General features: G+C 38.0%; 1 protein-coding gene and 1 long non-coding RNA gene across 11 annotated transcripts in view; one reads left to right on the top strand and one right to left on the bottom strand.

The window, feature by feature from the left end:
* Positions 1-20,381, bottom strand: part of COL25A1 (collagen type XXV alpha 1 chain) — a 300,658-nt gene that overhangs the window by 10,900 nt on the left and 269,377 nt on the right. For 9 of the 10 annotated variants that reach the window (XM_072036929.1, XM_072036928.1, XM_072036923.1 and 6 more), the window contains 12 exons: positions 18,665-18,688; positions 17,188-17,232; positions 15,442-15,486; positions 15,093-15,173; positions 14,251-14,313; positions 12,346-12,396; positions 11,957-11,983; positions 9,906-9,986; positions 7,955-7,990; positions 7,029-7,082; positions 1,901-1,954; positions 692-718 (listed from right to left, as the gene is read on the bottom strand). In XM_072036929.1, the coding sequence (XP_071893030.1) occupies positions 692-718; positions 1,901-1,954; positions 7,029-7,082; positions 7,955-7,990; positions 9,906-9,986; positions 11,957-11,983; positions 12,346-12,396; positions 14,251-14,313; positions 15,093-15,173; positions 15,442-15,486; positions 17,188-17,232; positions 18,665-18,688 (588 nt within the window). The remainder of the gene's footprint in view (positions 1-691; positions 719-1,900; positions 1,955-7,028; positions 7,083-7,954; positions 7,991-9,905; positions 9,987-11,956; positions 11,984-12,345; positions 12,397-14,250; positions 14,314-15,092; positions 15,174-15,441; positions 15,487-17,187; positions 17,233-18,664; positions 18,689-20,381) is intronic. The other variant, XM_027457462.3, reaches the window with a different exon arrangement.
* On the top strand, positions 6,771-8,089 carry LOC140002396 (uncharacterized). The gene is made up of 2 exons (XR_011808810.1): positions 6,771-7,102; positions 7,773-8,089. It is a non-coding gene; the product is annotated as an uncharacterized lncRNA (long non-coding RNA).

The raw sequence follows: 20,381 nt of genomic DNA, 5'->3' as shown, positions 1-20,381 counted from the left end.
CTAAGCTTTCAAATACTCTTGGAAACTGTACAAAAAGGTGACTTCACTACATGCGTTGTATGTACATGTGATGTATGCATACCCATGCATGCATGAGAGCATGTGAAGCAAGTCATGGTGTTTGGCAGTCACCTTGCCAGTGACAGAAAGAAATTATATCACTCAAAATAGCAATAGTCCATGCTATGCAGCAAATGTAGCTTCTGGAAAAGACTCCTCCAAATTAGGGATTTTGGTGGAGGACAGGAGAGAAAGGCTTTCAGCAAGTCGTGCACCCAAAGAAAGGGCCTATACTTTGAAATGCATCACTTGGAAGTTATGGAATCGTTCTCTTTAATTAGTGATAAATTTACTTAAATGTTAGTGACTCATTCCTCTGCTCCAAGCGAGCCACAGGTCTGACGGTGGAAGTGTTCTCTTACCAAGTGCAGTTTTTCAGCCTATCAACTTCCAAAGGAGCAACTACTTGTATTACTGAGCACTATATCTGGTGGGACTGGTAGACAAGGGATGTACATTGCATGTTCTTTGCTCTCTTTGTCATAGGGAGAGAGCAAATGCAGCATTTAGTACACTCTCTGTAGGTACTGCATGCACACTAAATGGAAACAAATGTGTTACACACAGCAAGCTGTTCCTTGAGAGAAGCTTACCTACCATCATGAGTGTATTGGTCATACATATTACTTACATCAAGGCCAGGCTCGCCATCTTTGCCCTGCCAAAGAACCATACAAACTACATTAGTGTCCCTAAGCTCTGATATTGAAAGGCCAACTTAACGCCCCACTTCTGCGTCCACTCTGTGCAGTGGTATCACACATTGCTAAGACTGTACACATAGCACTGCAATTAGTGAAGGACATGTCCATCAGTGTTTAACATTTCCAGGAACTGATAACTTGACTGTAAAATTTTGCTGCTGATTGTATGCAAGTTCCAGGAGTGGGCTAAAAATAGTTCCCAAGAAGAGGAAACAAATATATATATTTTTTGTTGTTATATCTAATTTAACTCACAAAAATGACCCTCAAATAAACATGCACGGCAAGTTAGTCCAGCATTCCACAGAGTCTGAATCTGCCTCTTAGTCACTGACTCCTGATCCAATTAAATGCATCCAATGAAATCACAAGCCTGTATTCGACTTAATTTTGGCTCAAACAGATTAGACTGGAGAAGGTATGGAAGCACTGCAAGTTTCTCTCAGAGGCTGGTTCTGTTGGCACAGCACACTGCTGCAGCTTTGCTTCTGTCAGCATACAGAATATGTACGTATACACAGCTGGCCCCACCATCAGCAAAGGAAGCCCACTGATCTTACTGAGGTCATTCAGTCAAAGGAAGTTCTTACTCATACTTCAGGAGTGAAACGGTTTAAAGTATATGATCTCCACACATGAACGATCCACCAGTGGACTTCTCAAAGTGCTTCTGAGCACAACACACAGAAATGAAAACAAACCTGATGTCTCTGAAGTGTCAAAAAAAAAAAAATTAAAAAAAATACAATGGCAAAGGAGTCTTGCAGAAAGGAAATCCGAACAACTTATGGACCCTAAGACAATCACATTTTTCACATTTCATCCCAAACTCCTGCCACTCTTGCACCCTGACAACCAAGACCACAAGCTGCAGATAGAGGAACACTTAGAATTCTTTTTCTTTTCCCTTGCTGCTTTGTGGCTGGTCTGTTTCACTGCTTTTGCATAATGACATGCATGCCTGAGTAGGAATCAAAGTCTGCAATACAGGCCAGTGATCTTGCATTGTCAGGAATTATTATCTATGTTTGTCTTTTCCAACTAGTTGTATTGCTAGGTCAAAAGCAGTCATAAAACACACAGTTTAATCAAGAAGTGTTGAAAAGAGCAATGTGTACAAACTACATGCAACTTACAGGCAAACCATACGGTCCTCTGGGTCCAGGGTCACCTACTGTTCCCTTTTCACCCTAAGAAAAGATTACAGAACAACTAAACAAAAACACTGTCTAGGTTATACAGAAATGACTCTACAAAGTGCTTTCTTTGTCTTAAAGTTTATGCATTCCCAATTTTTCTGAGTTAAAAATATCCAGCAAATGATTCAGGGGGCAGGGAGGAGGCATATATTACTTCCTAAGAAAAATGACTTTCTGGGTACAAGATATTTGTTTTCAAATGAGTCAGTGACTGAAAATATTTTTCCAAATGATTTGCACTGATTTCAATATTAAGCCTGTAACAGCTGCAACACTCAACTCAGTAAAAATCCAATGAAAACTGGGAATAATACTGCATCAAGCTCCAGCACAGCAGTTAAGATTTGACACAGTGATGAGCAAAAATAACATGTCAATCAAAGCTTGTATTTAATCAGGCAATGCTATTGCCAGTGACATTGTGGAGATTATCCCACTCAGCGTGTGGTGTTATTAACTGCTCTATTGGATTCTAGATTAGAGATGCAAATACATTGTTTTATTAAATCAAAACTGCATTGATGTGCAGGAAAAACAAGTAGACTACTCCAGAAGTTTGACCTCATTCAGCACTAAAATCCATGGAAGATTTTCCAGCTTCTAGAGGAATGTTACAAAAAACATTTTGGGGTATAACATAGACCAAACTTTTCCAAATGAAATGAAGTTTCAAGATGACAGATTTCAAGTTGCCAGCATTAATCATCTGTGCTCTCCTATAGATCATTCTGATCGACAATAGAGCAAAGCTTTCTGAGCTGGCTGACATCAGCCCATGTAAGCACTGGGTGTGCCTTGCTTCCTTAACAAAACCCACCACAAGCTTTTGTGCAAGGCTTCTGTCACACCAAAGTGCTGTGCTCCACCCTAGCAATTGCCTCGCTTTTGCTCTTGAGATAATCGTGTATACAAGACCTTTAAAAATCTAGGTTATTTACTACTCATTATTAATTCATTACTCTATTCTTTATTCTTAAAAGCACAAGGCAGTGATGTAGATGTGCCTAATTAATAGTGCTGACCATCTGCACAGCCAAGTCCCTCACATCTCTAAAAACTGGCTGCTAAATCTAGATTGTATTGGCTAGATAATACAAAAATGTAGGCACCAGAATAAACCGAGTGTCTGAACCAGTTGTTAAATAATCACTACAATAAGGAGCTGGTCGGAGAAACCAACATTTGATTGTTTTAGATACTTTATATTTTTATGGAGATTGATGCTGTCTATACTTACTTTAGAGGAGGAGATCAGATGTGTAATGCCTAATTTTTTTTTCATGCTTTTAACCTCCAGCCGATTCTGAGCAGCACTAAGGCTGGATGCCTTTGCAGAGCAATAGGAGGCATGGGGAAGTAGCAGCTGATTTACAAAACAGTAAGTTCCTTTGCAGCTGTAAAACTTTCTGCTGAGAAGAAACTAATGTGCTGACCTATGTATATAACAGCTACAAAATCCTTTGATTGATACTTGAAACACGTCAAGACTAGTTAAGTGTCTTTTTTTCAGTCTTAAACAGCAAAGATGACTGTACAAAGTCCTCACAAGGCAGGCCTATAACACTGCTAAACATATGGTAGACATAAAAATACTGAATGCCTAGCATATCAGTCTAGGGAAATAATCTCATCTGTTACGTAAGAGTACATTCAGAGAACTGTATCTCACAGTTTTTGCCTCCAATCCAAAGCACATGCTGAAACGTGTCTGGAATATCAGATGAGGTCCTGAATGTTTATGGATTATAGAAGATTGATGAATTGTCATAGGAATACTGCCCTTAGCACTCAGAATAAAGTATTTCCTTCAGGGAAATGGATATTTGCAAAGTTCAGAAAAAGGTTTTAAGATCTTTTCTGAGAGAATTCATCAATGCCCAAAGAACAGAAACCATAGGCCTGTGTTTTGCTTCCTATTTCAGTTCAGTCTCTTGAGTCATGGGTGAATATGGTTTGCAGGAATAAAACTGCATAACTGGTGTCTCCGTCATGACTGATGGAGATTTCATGCCGTTATCATGGTGACAAACATTTTAACCAAATTAAGAAGAATGCATTCTTCCTCCCAGTGCAGAACTTGTGCAGTGATGACCTTGCATAGGCTATATGTCCGAGAGCTAAAAGCAAACTCAAAAACAGGTATTCTCCATCCAGGCAGGTGTTCCCCAAAATTAGTATTACATTAATTTTGTCTCTTTCAGCTTCTTATAGCCTGACAGGAAGTTGGATACACATTCTGCCTGTCAGTACCCTTCAGTTTTACACGTCCCCTTTCACTGGTTGCAGTTCAAGAGGTTTGTCTGTTTACCAATGTTCTTTACTTTCTCCCAGGGCAATATACAAATGAGATGAACAGCTACAAAGCCAAACCCTGAGACCTATTACAATCAACTCCTTCATCTAATGAAGATGGCCTCAGTAAAAGCTGTCTAAGCACCTAGGAAAATGATATTTCCCAATTTTTCAGTAGCTGAAAAGTTTCTTAAGGGCTGAAAGACACTGGTCTAAAATATGTGATAACAATTCAAACTGTTCACCACCATTTTTATTTCTACCAAGAGAAATACACAAACACGTAGAGTATTGAAATGTTCAGCAGTATCAGCCTTAATGAAATGTTAAATCCTGTGTTTGCTTTTAATAATCAATGAACAGTTCAAGGCTGAGAGAGAAAATTGCACGGCTAAGCTCATACAGTGAGGACATTTGTTCTAAAATCCATGGTTTCCTATCTTCTAGTGACATTCACTATTTCCATAGTCCAGTTTTTCACCATTTAAATAAGTTTTGCATAAAGGACTGACTGATGTTTTCTATTTTAATTAAAAAGAGATATTTGAAAGAAACCAAGAATCCCTACTCTGTACAGGTCTGTTCTACCTAAGATGAATAATTCAACATTGCCACAAATGCTGCCTATGCAACAATGAAACCATGGTTTCTACTGAGGAAATCATTAGGTTTTAGTTTAATTATACTTTCTTTTCCTCAACTTTTAAAGAGACATACATGTACAGTGACCAGCATTTTACAAGTATTCTCCTAAAGTGAGATTGTCTTTCCAAATTTTAAATAATGTGGCCTTAAGAATGCAGTTTTATTTTGGATACAATGTGGTTATATTTCACCTTTGGATTCATTAGTGCCCTTCTAGGTTAATATTGGTCCAAGGTTTTTCTTATCAGCATGGACAAAATATGATCCAGTCCAGCGACAGAGCGGTGGCATTGTGCACAGCTTTTAATTAAAAGGTAAAGTCTGAGATCTACAGGCAAAAACATTCTCCCCCTGCTTTCACATAAACAAGCTCAACGGTTGCAAATGCAATTGTAAGACTCTATTAAGAATATATGATTTGCTATTTATGTAACAAGACACATACCAACCCCAGGCAACTGTTAGATAACTATTCTGTGAAAAAACTCCTCTTCCCAAGCAGTATGAAATTATTAAATAAACAATTATAGCAATAATCAAGGTAGTTGACTGCTCGGAAAAAAATTCTTCCATCTTTCTTGTGAACTTCCTCCCATCATTCATTCAGCTGCACAGAAAATGGTGGGTGCTCAGGAATCTCTTCCACACCTTAGTTTCTGTGTTTTTGTAAATCTGTCCCTTTGCGTATATAGAATTATTGAACTGATTTACATCTCAGCAGCTCTAAGCTCCTTTCTAAATACAACTTTTCAACAGCTATAATGAGGCTGATTCTAGATCCAGCAGTATGACTGATTATGACCTTGGATACTTCATAAGGAAGAACAATTATAGTTATTCTCAATACAAGAATACAAGAAGAATAGTATAGTACATATGATAGTGCATGTTTTTTTAAAGGAATTTCAACCAGAAACAGGAACATCCTTCACAATGAAAGCTCATAATGCAAGAACAAGATGCACAGTATTTCTGTATACTTCTATATGCGTATTTCATCTCAAGTATTTTCTGAAATACTGAATATGGTGTTCAGCCATCTTACCACAGAGTTGATAGAAAAAAAGTTATGTCCTAGTGGAAAAAAAGAAAAACTTGAATCTGTAATCCCCTAGGAAAAAAAAAAAGGGGGGGGGAGGGGGTGGGGAGGGAAAAAAAAAAAAAATAAGAAAAAATAAAGCCCTAGTCCTTTAGACTAACCATGAACTAGCCTGAGTGTTAACTACAGGCCACTGTTCCTATTTTGGACTGCATTGCATGTCTTGTATTTATTTTTCAACAAACAGCTCTATAGAAATGAATGCTCACGTCACGTATATCTTTATTTTACTGCTGCTAATGTTAACTGGACCGGAGCCATATGGCTGTGTCCCCAGTGCATCAAGTCTGAAGTTGTTTTAGCACAGCTGTTTTGTTAAACTCAGAAATTCAAAGAGACATGAGTCTGGGCTGGGAAATCCTTGGAAGTTTTAGTTAGTATAAGGTATCATCTTTTTTTGTTGTGCAAGTTCATGGCAGTATTGTTAAAGATGACAGCCTCATAGTTGAAGATTAAGGACTCTATCCTATTTCAATTGAAGAAAATTTACTGTGAATATTTCAAATTAGAGGAGGGTTCCTAACTTCCATGCTTAAAAAAAAAAATGTTTATAGAGGCTAAAAATTATTTTCAAGATAGAAAATATAAGTGCAAATACCTCAGGAATACTCAGGGTTTTTTGTTTGGTTGGTTTTTGGTTTTGGTTTTAACAATTTCATGTATATATATATCACAGATCACACTATCTTCCAGTTTGTTCTCTCAAATTATCTATGCTAATTGATGAAATTTAAAAAAACAAAAAACAAACCTATGATCTGCATAGCACTGTAAACTTAAAAGTCCTGTAAGCTTCTTACCAATTAGTAATCACAAAATGCAAGTTCTTCTGAAGCTAATGAGCTATAAAATCAATGCTTAAATGGATAAATGTGCACGTAGCTTGAATGCATTTACAGTTCTGGGTTGATCTTTCTATGATGAAACTGTTCTGTTTAGTAACATCTAGGCACACTATAAGTAGCCGTATGATATTTTACTCTTGTGGCACGTTCTTCGTAAAGAAAAGCCCGCAGAGATTATACTTACTCTATCTCCTTTAGGACCTGCAGGGCCATGGGGACCAACTGGGCCATCTACACCCTGTGAAAGGAAACCAAGAGGTAAGAGAGAAGTCCTGTTCTCACATGTCTTTAGTTTTAATAGCTGTCTTCTAGCCAAGAACTAACATGGAATCAGCCTGCACCAGTCGAAAATGCAGACTGAATTGTGCTGGGACCTGGGCATACAAGTCCATTTGGCTTTCAAAACGCTACCTTGTAAGCTCTTATGTTAGATGGTAACCCATCTATTTTCTAGTTGGATTTGACTATTAATGGAAGTCAGACAAAGAGTTTAAATTTATTGAAAGAAATTTAGCCAGTAGAATATGAAAGTTCAAACAATATTTATTATTAAGCACTGATTTTGTAAATTGAAATGTCCACCTACAAGGTGGATATGCCCGTTGCAGTGATCAATGGCAGATTTACAGAAACCTTTGGATACGTAACTCTATCCTTTTTTCACTTTATCCACTCCTTTATCATGATAAGAAACATATAATTTAACATTTATTTTATATATAAGAATGCCTGTGGTGGGACCCCAGCACATCTGCATCCATTTTGCTGATTCCATATTAGCATAAAACAAATATGTTTTGCTGTGTAAAACAAATCCCTGACCCTACTCAGGAAAATAAGCACCCCAACCAGCACAGGCTTTGAAGCAGTTCTCCAATGAAAAATGAAAACCAAACTGGCTTTGTAAGATTCAGAGCTCTTTCTGCAGGTACTTGCATTCTCCTTCCCCCACACATCGCCCCAAGAGTCTGCTTGAAGCCCCCTCTGATCCGGCATGGAAAATGCCTGTGACGTTTGGCCTTCATTCCTCCGTGCCTTGGGAGAGTGTGGCCGGCTGGAAAGCACACGGACTCGGTAACGAAGAGTGACACAGAAAGACGAGGGACTCACCCGGGGTCCTGGCTTTCCGTCTAAGCCAGATGCTCCCTGTGTGGTTAGGTGGAAGCATGGATGATGGGTATAACACGGATGACAAGAACGTGAGATTAGTAAGTGGTGCTGATGAATAAACATAATTCAAACGTACAGTACAAGTTGTGACAGGGTTCTGGAATGGGTATCACATTACTACAGCATGTTAGTTAAAAAATTACATAAAACATCAAGAGCCTGAATCTGTTCTGACAGTGCAACATCACTGACCTGCCCTTGCCTTCCCATCACGGTACAATTGACCAGAATAAGCGTGAGGCTACACAAATGCTACAAACACCAGATGCTAGGGTGTTTTTGAGCCTTAACACGCAAATATTTACTTTGTAATTTACTTGCTTACTTTCCAATTTGTAAATAATGACAATACTGCATACTCTGCTGCACAAAGAAAAACGTATGTTAACAGTGATAGGAAGTATTTAAGTGCAAGAATAGTGCATTATGCAGCTAACAGAGTCTGGACCCTGACTACAATGGGCTCATTCATTTCCAGGAGCCCGGGAGAGAAGCAGGTTTCCTGTTTTCCCAATGCTCTCCCAGCTCAGAGCTCAGCCTAGGGCAGGCGAGTGGGCAGCAGCCGGCTCGGAGGGCTACTGACATCAGCATCCTTGGGGACGGGAGGACCTCTGGTGGATTTTATGCGAATAACAGGTGTGAAGGATCTGCTCGGCTATCCCAGCAGTGAGGGCAACAGTGCTGGGACTAAGGGGGCCAAAACTATTTGGATAGCTGAGGAATAGGGAATAAAGCTGGGCCGGAAAAAAAGAATAATAAAATTAATTTTAAAAAAAATGAGAAAAGAAAAAAGAGACATAGTTCACTAATGGTGAAGATGAGCCACTTTTAGAAAAATCAAACATTTTGACTTTGCTCCATAAAGTGACATTTAGGAAAAGTAAGGAAGAGTATGATAAGGTCTGTATAAGTTGAAAAAGTAAAGGAGCATTTTTCTCCAAGTTAAAACAAACACTTCTGGAAGAGCCCAAACACTTGTCTTAGCAATTTTTGAGGGATCTGACTTTTCAAATTTTCTTTGGATCAGATCTCCAAAGTTCCCTCTTTCCATAGCTGGAACCGACAACTTGAAAAATAGTCAGTTTTGTCAGATTCAGTGAGAATTTTCACCTTGTCCAGAGGTCCTGTACATAATTCTTGAAAATATCCATCAGAGGGGTTTTGGTCTCTTTGGGTCTACTAAATCTCTTCCCTCCATTTTACGACTATCAATGTGATCACATGCTGCAATCATCATGTTTAAAAAATTAGAAATGAGCACTTTCCATTTTTTTTTTTTTTTTTTTTTTTTTTTTTTTGTAGAGTGCTTTCGTATACACAAAGTAAGCACAAAATTATTTTCTCTTTTTGTCAACCTAAATTTTAAGAACCATAACATTTCCATGAAAAATAAAATGTTATTTTTTAGGACCTTCAATTCCAAAAACAAGGCAAAAGGAAGAATCCAGCACCCCTAATGAATTAGGGGTGAAGAAAAATAAATAACTCCCTAAGCCAATTTTTAACTTTGCTCAGTTAGAACTCTCCATTTTTTTTTTCTGCAGAAGCGCAGATGAATAATAACTGAAGATGTGGGGAAGATGCGAAGATTCGCTATTCAACGCAAACACCATACAACACTTAAATAACAAAATGATTAATGTAATGGGGTTGATGGCATCCTTATGACACTGAACACTTTCAACTGACACGTAACAAGCCTGACAGCACTGGGTGTTACAGGACGTTACTTCAGACAACTGCACAGATTCTGAGTAGAACAAAACAAGACTGATGCTCTGCTCTATAATGGTATGTGTGCTCTTGAGTAAACCAGAGTTGTTCATTGAAAATAGAAAGAGAAGTTTGTGACTTGTACTGAGGTTGAATAGGTTTGGGGTTTTTTACTTACTGGAAGACCAAGGGGCCCTCTGTCACCCTTTTGACCTGGTTCACCTTTCAATCCTTTAAGACCATTTAACCCTGGTTCACCCTAAACGTAAAAGTATAAATGCCAATTTTTTGGTGCTATAATGGGTGTTTAAGTGGGATAGAAGAAGCCAGTCTCAGAAACAGCTGCAAATTCCAGTTTAAAAAAGGACAAAAATTCAAAATTCTTGGCCTGCTGGCAATCTACATACAGCTACAGTCTTGGGCAAAGATACTTGGGAGGTATCTGCTGGAGATTTCAAGTCTCTGTGAAAAATATCTACCAGAAACTTATGAGTAACAGAATCTTTTGATTCTTTTCCTAAGAATTATCACTATTTGTAGGTAATTTGAATTAAGTGTGAATTTCAGGGTTTTGCAGAATTTCCTCAAATCCCACAGCCCACCCCATACAGCTAATTCAAACTGAAAGAAAACTTTCTGAAAAGCAAGCCTCAAAACTTAAGGCTTTACAGTGGGATCTCCTGAAAAGTATGTTTTGTAAGGAAGCTATATTATTCCTTGTGGCAAACTGGAATTTGCAGCAAAATCTCTTATAAAGATATTTTAAACCTTTAAGCATATATAATTAAACAGAACAAATTAAAAGCAGCGGTATACGTTATACAACATGAACCTATTTTCAAGGTCTATAGTTTCTGTGTTCATACAGAGAGGTTTAATCAACATAAGAAATGTCACTTGTCTTGTTGTGATTGTTAAATTATGCATAGGCTATTACATTAAACATTAGTAAGAGGATAATGGTGGGCATGTGATTACTAATAAATCATTCTCACATCACAAAAAACTATGCCAGCATGACGGCCGTCCAGTCAAAAAGGGTATTGACCATGCCTGCCTCTTTTGGGAAACAGAAATATGTGCATTTTTCATACGGGCTGCTCCCCATGGACTTGTTCCTTGGCTTCCCTTTGATGTATTATGTTACATTATATCATATACATTTAAAATAAAATTCAGAATAGAATCTAGTCTGCTGCCTTAAGTAACTCCAGACATCTGCTGCCTTTGCACCCTAGGTAGCTGTTTCTTCATTCTTCTTCCATTTGACTCAATGTGACTTTCAGAGCAGTAGCACTGAAAATGCCGAAAGTTTGGAAACAGACGTGAGAAATCTCAGAAAAGCCTCGGTGTCAGGCCAAAAACCTGAGGTAAGGCAGGTTTCGTGGAACAGATCTGACTTCAAAAAATGATTTATGACTCCAGCTTCTTGCGCCAAGGTAATACAAATAGTCTCATAACGAGTCAAGCCTGTGAAGATTTTCTGTCTCACACCTTAAAAAAGAACACACTAAAAACTAAATGAAAAAACCCTCCTCTTCTTATTTTTTGGGGGAATGTGCATGTGATTAGGGAGCCATAATGATTAAAATGATCATGTTCGATAGCAACACTAGCTCTAATGAATGCTTAGAGAGTCCTCACAATGTATCTTCATGTACTATGCTGTATAAAACATTCAAATATTATTGAAAACCTGCCCAATCAGGGATTCAAGATTGGAAAACAAGAAGATACACATATGAGATTGTGGCAGGAAACTTGTGTAATGCGTGAAGGAACTGGTCAGAAAAGTACATGGCATGAAAGACAGTTTTCATACTGGAAGAAGAAGGACAGGCAAGAGATCATAAAGGAAGAAGGGTTTATCTGACTTCATTTCCTGAGTGAACATCACACTTCTCCATTCAAAAGTAACTCCAGTTGCAATTGGAATGGTAACTTGCCCACAAATGGGAAACTAAATACTTTAGTGTCGCACCACAGCTACCCATAAGAGAATCAGATTTCAGCCAATGTTCAGAAGAAATACTAACAAGAAGAAATCACAGAAAATTTAAAATCTTTTAAGCTATCTGTCAATATTAAACTCTGCTTTAAGGTTTAAGAATATCAGAAACATTTATTAAATGAGACATCAGACAAAACATTGCTGCATGCATTAAAGAACAAAGCACAGCACTTCACAGACATCAAGAGCACGTCTATTCAAGACAGCCATTAATTTACCTTTGGGCCAGGCAGACCATGAGGTCCCTGAAAATAAAGATACCATGTTCAATTACAAAAACACACCACAAGTTTTTAAGAGTTTACTTCTCTATATGGGTGCAAATTGCATCTGTATTTTTGTCCTTGCAAATGAAACGCAGCTGCCAATAAAGCCACTGTAAACACCCGATTTAGAGAATAAACCAGACCACTAGCATGTTTACACCAGCATAGGCAGGTGCAATTTGTTTCTCCATTTCATAAGAACTTTAAGACATGTAGAAAAGGTCCTAAATTAGGTCCCTCTCTAATGGTCGTATACTCTCAATGCACTTCTTAAGTAGGCATTTTAATGCCTACTTAAGCGTTTAAACCCTTCCCAGCCCCTCTCTTCCTCCCAGACTTACCATGGGGCCTGGAGGACCATGTGGCCCTGGTGGTCCAGGTGGTCCTATGATCTACAGATAAACAACGATATTAAATCACGCACAGTAAAGAACTCCCCCACAAATACCAAAACTCAGGCTGATCCTTCTTCCATTGGCAAGCACTTAGAAACACAGCAATGCAACAGTGCATGATAGCATATCTAGAAAGGGTTTTAGGAATGGGAATTATTTTGATTTGAAAGACAGGGTACCTGAAGTGTAGAACGGCCTGTGCCATATGGCAAGACGCCTGTCTCCTGATTCTTGCTCCTAGGCTTTAAAATAAACTTCAGAACACCACGGGGAAAAACCATCTCCAAATCACTATTGAGCAGACATACCTGAACTTTTTATATTTTATGATATGTGCTCCTTAGCTGTCTCTATACTACATAATCTACGGGAGCGGAAGCAGATGATGTGTGAGTTTATTCCTCTCAGATAACGATGAACGGAAAAAAGTTACTAAACAATTCAGGCTAGGGTTTGGCACATTTTCAAGACTGCCCTTTGTCTCTCCTTTTATTCCATTTAGCCCACTTGTTCCAAGAATTCCCTGAAGTCATTAAAATAGGTAATCAGGTTGCTCAGCATTTAGTGCATGCATATTTTGTGCTGTTTTTCTGTATTCCTAACAAATCCATGGCAGAGAATTTCATGATGACGCTTATAGTTCAGTATCACCTCTCTCCCTGGGTTTAACCCCAAAGGGCTGTTATCATAACCTGCAAGGTGGAAGGAGGGATGCTAAAACAGGTCTCCAGTCTGATGCTCAGCCCCTCTGCTCCACAAACTGCTTGCAATAATAGTTACGACAAAAGAAGCTTTCAAAGGTAAGACAGAGTGTCACTGATAGTTCTACTGTCAGTGAAGTCTCCTGAAAATGGAAGGCCTTCTTTTGAGAGAAATCAAGCAGAACAGGGTGAATGAGTTAGCGATTTAATTTGTAACAGATTATTTTTCATTTCAGAGAAGGAGACTCAGACACTGAGGAGATTCAGGGTTCCCAGTGTATTTTGATGACGGAGGGTAACCTCTTTCATTCCTCAGAGCTATGTTTCCAAATACTCAGTGCATGTCACCATAGACAAGGTAGTTAACTTACTGTGCTCTGCTAATGTTACTCATTCATATCACAAAGGTATTGTTTTAATTTGTTTGTTGTTTGTTTTAAATGCCTTTACAATGCTTTGAAAATCAAGATAGCTGGTCCTGGAAAATTTACATATGTGAATAAAGTTACTCACAAGTGGACAAGCACAGAACAACAACACATTTTAACAGGTGTATTAATTCCATTAAAATTATACAGAAAATTATGCAGGAAGTGTGCAGAAAATTAGGCACAGATATCTGCAAGATCAGAACTTCCCCCTCTAACGATTTGATCCTGTGGACAGTGATATCAAGAAAGTTTTTATCTTGGGTTGCATGTCACATTCCTCCTGACATCACTGAAGCCAGTCTAGTCTAGTTCTCACTGGACATTCTTAGGTCCACAGAATAAAAGGTGTTGAGACAGATTTGGTTTTTGGTTTTAGTAGATATATCTCTTTTTCTTATCCTGCAAAGCATTTATCTTTGATTACAGAACCAGGAGGCATTCACTGAACTGAGCAGGACTATTGTTTATGATGAGGGAATAGAACTGAAAAGAACTAAATCTTTCTTAAACCCTGTTTAGCTCTATGACCAGAAGTCCTTTTATTTTGAAAAGAGCAGGGACTCTACATAACAAACAAAAATATTCTGAAATTTCAAGCACGGGAACCGTCAAGAATATCAGGAAACATCAGCCTTGAATATGAAAAGTTATTCAGATTTAAAGGCTAGAGAACCATTTCTGGACTATTATGTCCACTGCAACAATACACTGAGACTTACTGAAGGGCCTTGGGCACCAGGCAAACCAGCATCTCCTTTTTCACCTTTCATACCATTGGCTCCCTACAAAACCATTTAAAAAAACAGCATTTATAAACAGTTTTAATCTTATTAGTAACCCATATAGAAATGATAATTTGTTTAATAAAATCTTAATTTTATGGAAATAATACTACAACACACGTATAGTTGTGTTTTGCTTGTTGTTGTTGCTTCCAGTTTTGATGTCTCCAGTAATAACTGTTAACAAATGTAAAGGTATGCTTTTATAGTAGTAGCTATCAGTTGTGGCAAGGTATTTTTGAGAAGTCCTTCAGTTGCACTCAATTCATGATATATTGTACTAATGATGGATATGTTTTTGGAACTGTTTTTATTTTTAATGAGAAATTTCATTTGTATATATGTACATAGAGGAATAATACAGCTTATGAATATTTATGTATTTTCTCTCTCTCCTCAATTTAAAATTCCTGACAATTCATCTGAAATTCATCCTGACAAGTATTCAAAACAGCTCCTTTCACCCAAACTTTACCAAATCTACATTTGTCCAAGTTGTCTTATATATTACAAATATTAAAAGAGAGATGCAAATCTGATCAGCATGCCAACTAATTTCTGTCTTTCCAGAGCAGTATTTTTTTGACCATAAATAGAAAGAATTTCTGAAAATGTTACACCTCCTCCTAGGATAGATGCAGAACAATCTCGGAATTTTCCTTCCCTGTGCCTTCTCTCCTAATTTGCAATTTGTCAGCACTGTTTTAAGTTCATGATAGTGGAAGAGATTCAAAATACAAGTATGTTAGCCAAAATTATTATTATTTTTTTTCACTCACTGGCAAGCCAGGAAGTCCAATTCCTCCCTTTTCTCCAGGCATTCCAGGTTCACCCATATCTCCTTTTGATCCTTTAGGACCCTAAAATACATATTTATTCAGCACATTATTTGTAAAAACAGATACATTGATAGAATACTAGTTTTGATCCTAACAAGCGGGATAAATCATGTTGTGAGTTGGACTTTGTTATTAATATGTAGCAACACAACCATTAGGCGACCACAGGTTATGCAGCAACATGATAATGATCATAAGATTATGTAATCTAAGCTACAATTTGGGATCAAAGAAACAATCCCCTGAAATATGCCATGGTTGCTCACATGAACCACTCTAGGTAGTTTACCTGCTCCCCATCAACTCCTGGAACTCCTGGGGATCCTGGTTCACCCTGCAAAAGGCAAAATGGAATTGAAATATTATTCCCTGATTGTCCAAGACATTAATTGAAACAACAGTGCTAAATTAACTAAATTAATCAATAATGTCTGATAGTCATTAGATAGTCAATAATAGTCATAATTAACAACAACAAAACCAGAGAACACCATATATGCAATACCTGTATATGACATTGAATAAATAGCCCTGCTGATTAAGCCCGTACATAAACTTGGGGTTGTATAAAGATCAGAAAAATATACAAGAAAAAAAGAAAAAAGAAGAAACCCCGAGAGGCTGCTGAAGAAAACTCAATACAGTGGGAACTTTGTCAGTTACTGAAATAAATATGGAATCATGGTCCTTGATATATGTAAGGCTGGAAGATACTTAATGTGGTCTTTCCCTGCTCATATAAATCACCCAGGGAAGGAGTTCACATTCACAACATTGCCCTTTGCACTGGTCCCTGAATAGCGTCCTCCAAGGGAGCAACTTATACTGATGGGGATAGATTATAATATTGGAAACAAACTCCTGTAAGTTTGAATTCTGCTTTATGTCATTAATTTTGAATGGGAATGATCATCCAGATGAAGGAAGACAGCATATGCCCCAGTTCAACTCCTCCGTGTTTTACAGCACACTCTGGGCTGCAGAAATGCTTTGTGCTGTGTACAGCCTGATGTAGAAATCCATTCCTGCACACTTAACTATGTATTCCATTACCAGTTTTCATGTAGAAGAAAGGATCTGGTTTCTTATGATTTCTCAGAACAATTAACATGTATAATGTGATGTACTTCTACCTGATACCATGGATAAAGCATAAAATTCAAATGTATAGTATTGTTGAAGAAACGTGCCTGCTATTGGAAGAGCTTAGCGCCACTGACAGAAGAAATGATAAATTCAGAATTTAAGAAATAGGAGAATTATCCAATCTAATGTAAAATCAATATAAGGGTTGCACTGTTTGCAACACTTTTGTGGTGTTGTTTTTCTTTTTCTTTCTTTTTTTTTTTTAAGTGTAGGCAAATTTATTAAATTTTATAGAACAGTGCAGCATATGGTATTCATTGTCTCTGTGTGGGCTGCTCACTAACAGTTCTGGTACTACGCACAGCCTCAGCCAGGTGGGGTTAGCAGGCTTGGATTTGCAGCCAGGCTCCTGCCCACATGTGCATGTTTTAATTTTTACTGAGATTAGAAAATATTGTGTTTATTTGGGTGGGCACCCCTGTAATATAAAAGCTGCATTTACATGCGCTTGTAGTGTGGCCAAGCAGCTCCTTGCACACACCATTTTGCCTGCCTATATCCCTCCCACCCAGGCAGAAGCAACGTGCAGGAGAGACTGGCTGGTTGTGTGGCTATTTTTTGCAAATACACAGGGTACTCTGCAGCAAAAGTCCTGCTGATCAGCCTTAGTGCAGATCCAGAGGAAAGATGCTTCTGCCCTGTTTCAGTACTAATTAATTTTGCTGATTCTCAGCTGAGCATCTGTGTGTGGCAACAAATCAAAGCACCTGCTCTGGAAGGCTACATTTCAATTTGCCAGGGTGCAAAGTCTGAAGCCTGCCGTATTCTAAAAAATTACAGGTAAGTATACTATACCGGAAAGCTCCGGGTACATGTGTGCACAAATCAGTGAGAGAAATAGAAAATACCTCCACTCTTAAAATACAGTGGGTAAAATAAGAAAGATCACCTTTGGACCTTGCAGCCCTTGGGGTCCCGGTGGTCCTGGTGGGCCCTAAAAAGAAACACATAAGCCTGTTAACTTATAAATAAATTGCTGAAAGGCTTGGCATGTAAACGCAGGCTGAACGTTAATATAGGTACCTTAACAACATGGGTTAGATCACACAGGGGAACCAAGACTTGCTATGAACAAGTTGTTAATCTATGGCAACTCTCAACAGGGGGGGTACTACTTAAAACTATTAAAATAACAGTGTACTTCATATTTTATAATAAAGTCCCGCTGCCCCCACTGATGAAATGGCAAAGCTCCTCTTAGTGGCAGGGAGATCAAAATTCACTTCAGCCACATTTAACAACATTCATGCCCTAATACAATACAATCCAAAGTCAGGAGAAATCTTCTACTGATTGCAAAGAGGATTCTGTTAAAATATGCTAAGTGTTTTGGTGGATTCTCAGTGCTTCAGGAAATTGCTATAGAGTAAGTTGCAACCATTTCTTTAATTTCTGTCTAAGGCCGTGGATATGATATCAGGATGACCCGGATGATGCACAGTGGATTTTTTTTTTTTTTTCGGGGGGTATTTTTCTTAAGAAATAAAAAATTAAAAAATCCCCTCCATTAACACAGAGTATTTGTACAGAAGGGAAAATAAGACTAACAGATATCTTACAAAGAAAAGCTTGAAACAGAAAGAAGGAAATTATTTGCTTATACCAAGTTTGGAGCTTTAAGGGAAGGCTGAACCTGAAATATTATAAGCATCTCTTGGTGTCAGGATTTTCAGAAGTTGCTTCTGGCCTAGTATGGCTAAACCTCCCATAGAAAACTGTCTGGGGTAATAGCACTGGAACTGGAATCCTCTGCAGATTCAGGGTACAGGTACTGAAAAGTTATATTTATTTCTGAGTTCCAATAACATGGGATGAGAGAATTCCCCATATTTGGGCTTTGTACTTAGCTTGACTTACAGTTTCCTGAGATGGATATTTTTCATAAAATAATTTGCATCTGGTCTGAAAGCTCCCACAAAAAGTTTGTTCCCAATCCAATCTAAAAGATCTCTATTTCTACCCTGAAAATAAGGTGGATAAGAGATAATCATTTGGCATTCAAATCCTACTTCTTATTTTTGCTGGACCCCTATGCAGACATGCAGAGATGAGAACATACACCAAGAAGTCCAAAGCAGTTAATCTGCCTAGATGTATATCTACAGGAATAGTGTGCTCTTTATTTTCCTAGTCTCTCACATTAACTGAAGTTTTGCCATTAATTCATCAGGAGCAGAACTGGGTCCATTGTTGAAGGGCTTTCAACAATGTACTCTCTGACAGGGGAACACTGAGAAAATAAATTCATGTCGTGATGAGCTGGGTCAACATCCAATGAAGACATGTCCTGAACTGGCAGAATTATGAACAGGCTATGACATAAAGGAGACGTTCTACAACACATTAAGTCATGCAATAGGAATTACCGTGACAGTGAGGGTGGCAATCCTCTGTTGGTAAAATGTATTAACAAGAGACACCGTTACCAGAGTTGAACAAGTATATAAATAGTTCTGCCTATTACAATTATTATCTCTACAAGACCTATGCTGCATCTCAGGAGACATCATGTCTCCAGAAAATAAGAGTATATCCATGTTACTTTTAACTCTCAGTGTTGTACTAATTGTTTGGACTCTATGGGAAACAGGATTTTACATACATGAAGATTGTAGATTTCTGCAAAATTCAGGAGATCGAATAAGTGATGACTAAACAGTAAAATCATACAAAGAGTCTTCCAAAAGATTTTTAAACACTAAGAAAAAAAAATCTGTTAACAGATGGCCTTAATAAAATATATTTTGCATTTCAATATATTTATGGAAATATATGAAGAAATTTAAAAACAGTGAAAAATTCAGTTTATGTACATATGAAAACCTAAAATAAACATTGCAACTAATGTTAGCATATTCACACAGACAAGATCATTTTCATCAGCACACTCAGATTTTAATATCTAAAGTATCTGATCCTGCAGTTCCTACAAAGACTAAACTCTTGCAGATACTGCCTTTTGCCTTAGGAAATTCTGAAGAATAGCCCCAAAGAGCAATTTCAATTGAGACACATTTTGTAACTGGTCCTCCAAGTGAAAGCCACATGCACTCAGCAGGGGTCTTGTTCAAACTACGAAGATAATTTTAAGATCATGATTTTCAGTGCTGATGGACTCAGATGTCTTATTCTGCACTGACACAGGAAATTGAGCAGGAGGCACAAGGCAGAGTAACTAAATTGTTCTGAAGCTCTTAGGCTGCTTGATGATTTATTGCTAAACTCTAAAAAAATGTAGACAGCCCAGATCTTGCAATCTCTTGTGAACTTCTTAAATCAGCAGGACAAATTCTGCGCAAGGTCAGAGTTCGCTGCTGAGCACTGTAAGTGCTCATTACCTTCTATGGGAGAAGCTGTAAATCTCAGAGCCCTTAAGAATTTGGCACCAGGAGACTTAGGAATGGGTGCTTGCCATTTGAAAGGACTGAGGTGGATTTGGCAAGCACATTGTCAACTGATCCTCTATAATCTTACTTACACCATCCTTGCACAGACATCGCCATCAATATCAATTATTTGTTGCCCTGGATCAGAAGGTGATGACATTTGAAATGATTTACAACAGGATAAGGGCCTCCTAATCTGTTTCAACCACTGCAATAGGCTTTAGTCCCTTATTAAGACTTCTTTATGTGCTGCAGCTTTTCTGAGATGCTCTTACACAGCACTGGAGAGTAACATTGATTCCAGTGTGAAGATATAAAGACAGAACACAGGAGATACGGGGGCTAACATCTCTGGTAAATCTACCTGGTAATATGCAACATTAATTTCAAACTACTTCAGGAATCTAACTCAGATAATGGTTTAAAAGACTGAGAGTTGTGTGTTTGAATTCCCTGAAGAGTAAACCAAATGAGATGGGTATAATGCAGAGCCTCAGAACATGCCTGTGTTGACTTCCCCATAGACTCCACTCACAATGAAAGCGTGGGCTTATCCTCAGCAACATACAGGTTTTTAGATTTTACTAAAGGCAGTGAGATTTTTTTATTTTCAAAAGAGTCTTGAAAACCAAATGACCGGCCAGACATCTATTCACTCCCACCAAGTAAATGCAAGAAAAAAAGAGTTCAGCGGATT

The sequence above is a fragment of the Anas platyrhynchos genome, chromosome 4 (assembly GCF_047663525.1).
Source record: "Anas platyrhynchos isolate ZD024472 breed Pekin duck chromosome 4, IASCAAS_PekinDuck_T2T, whole genome shotgun sequence".
Classification (NCBI taxonomy): Eukaryota; Metazoa; Chordata; class Aves; order Anseriformes; family Anatidae; genus Anas; species Anas platyrhynchos.
The sequence above is the reverse complement of the archived record's forward strand: the minus strand, read 5'-3'. Positions and strand labels throughout refer to the sequence as shown.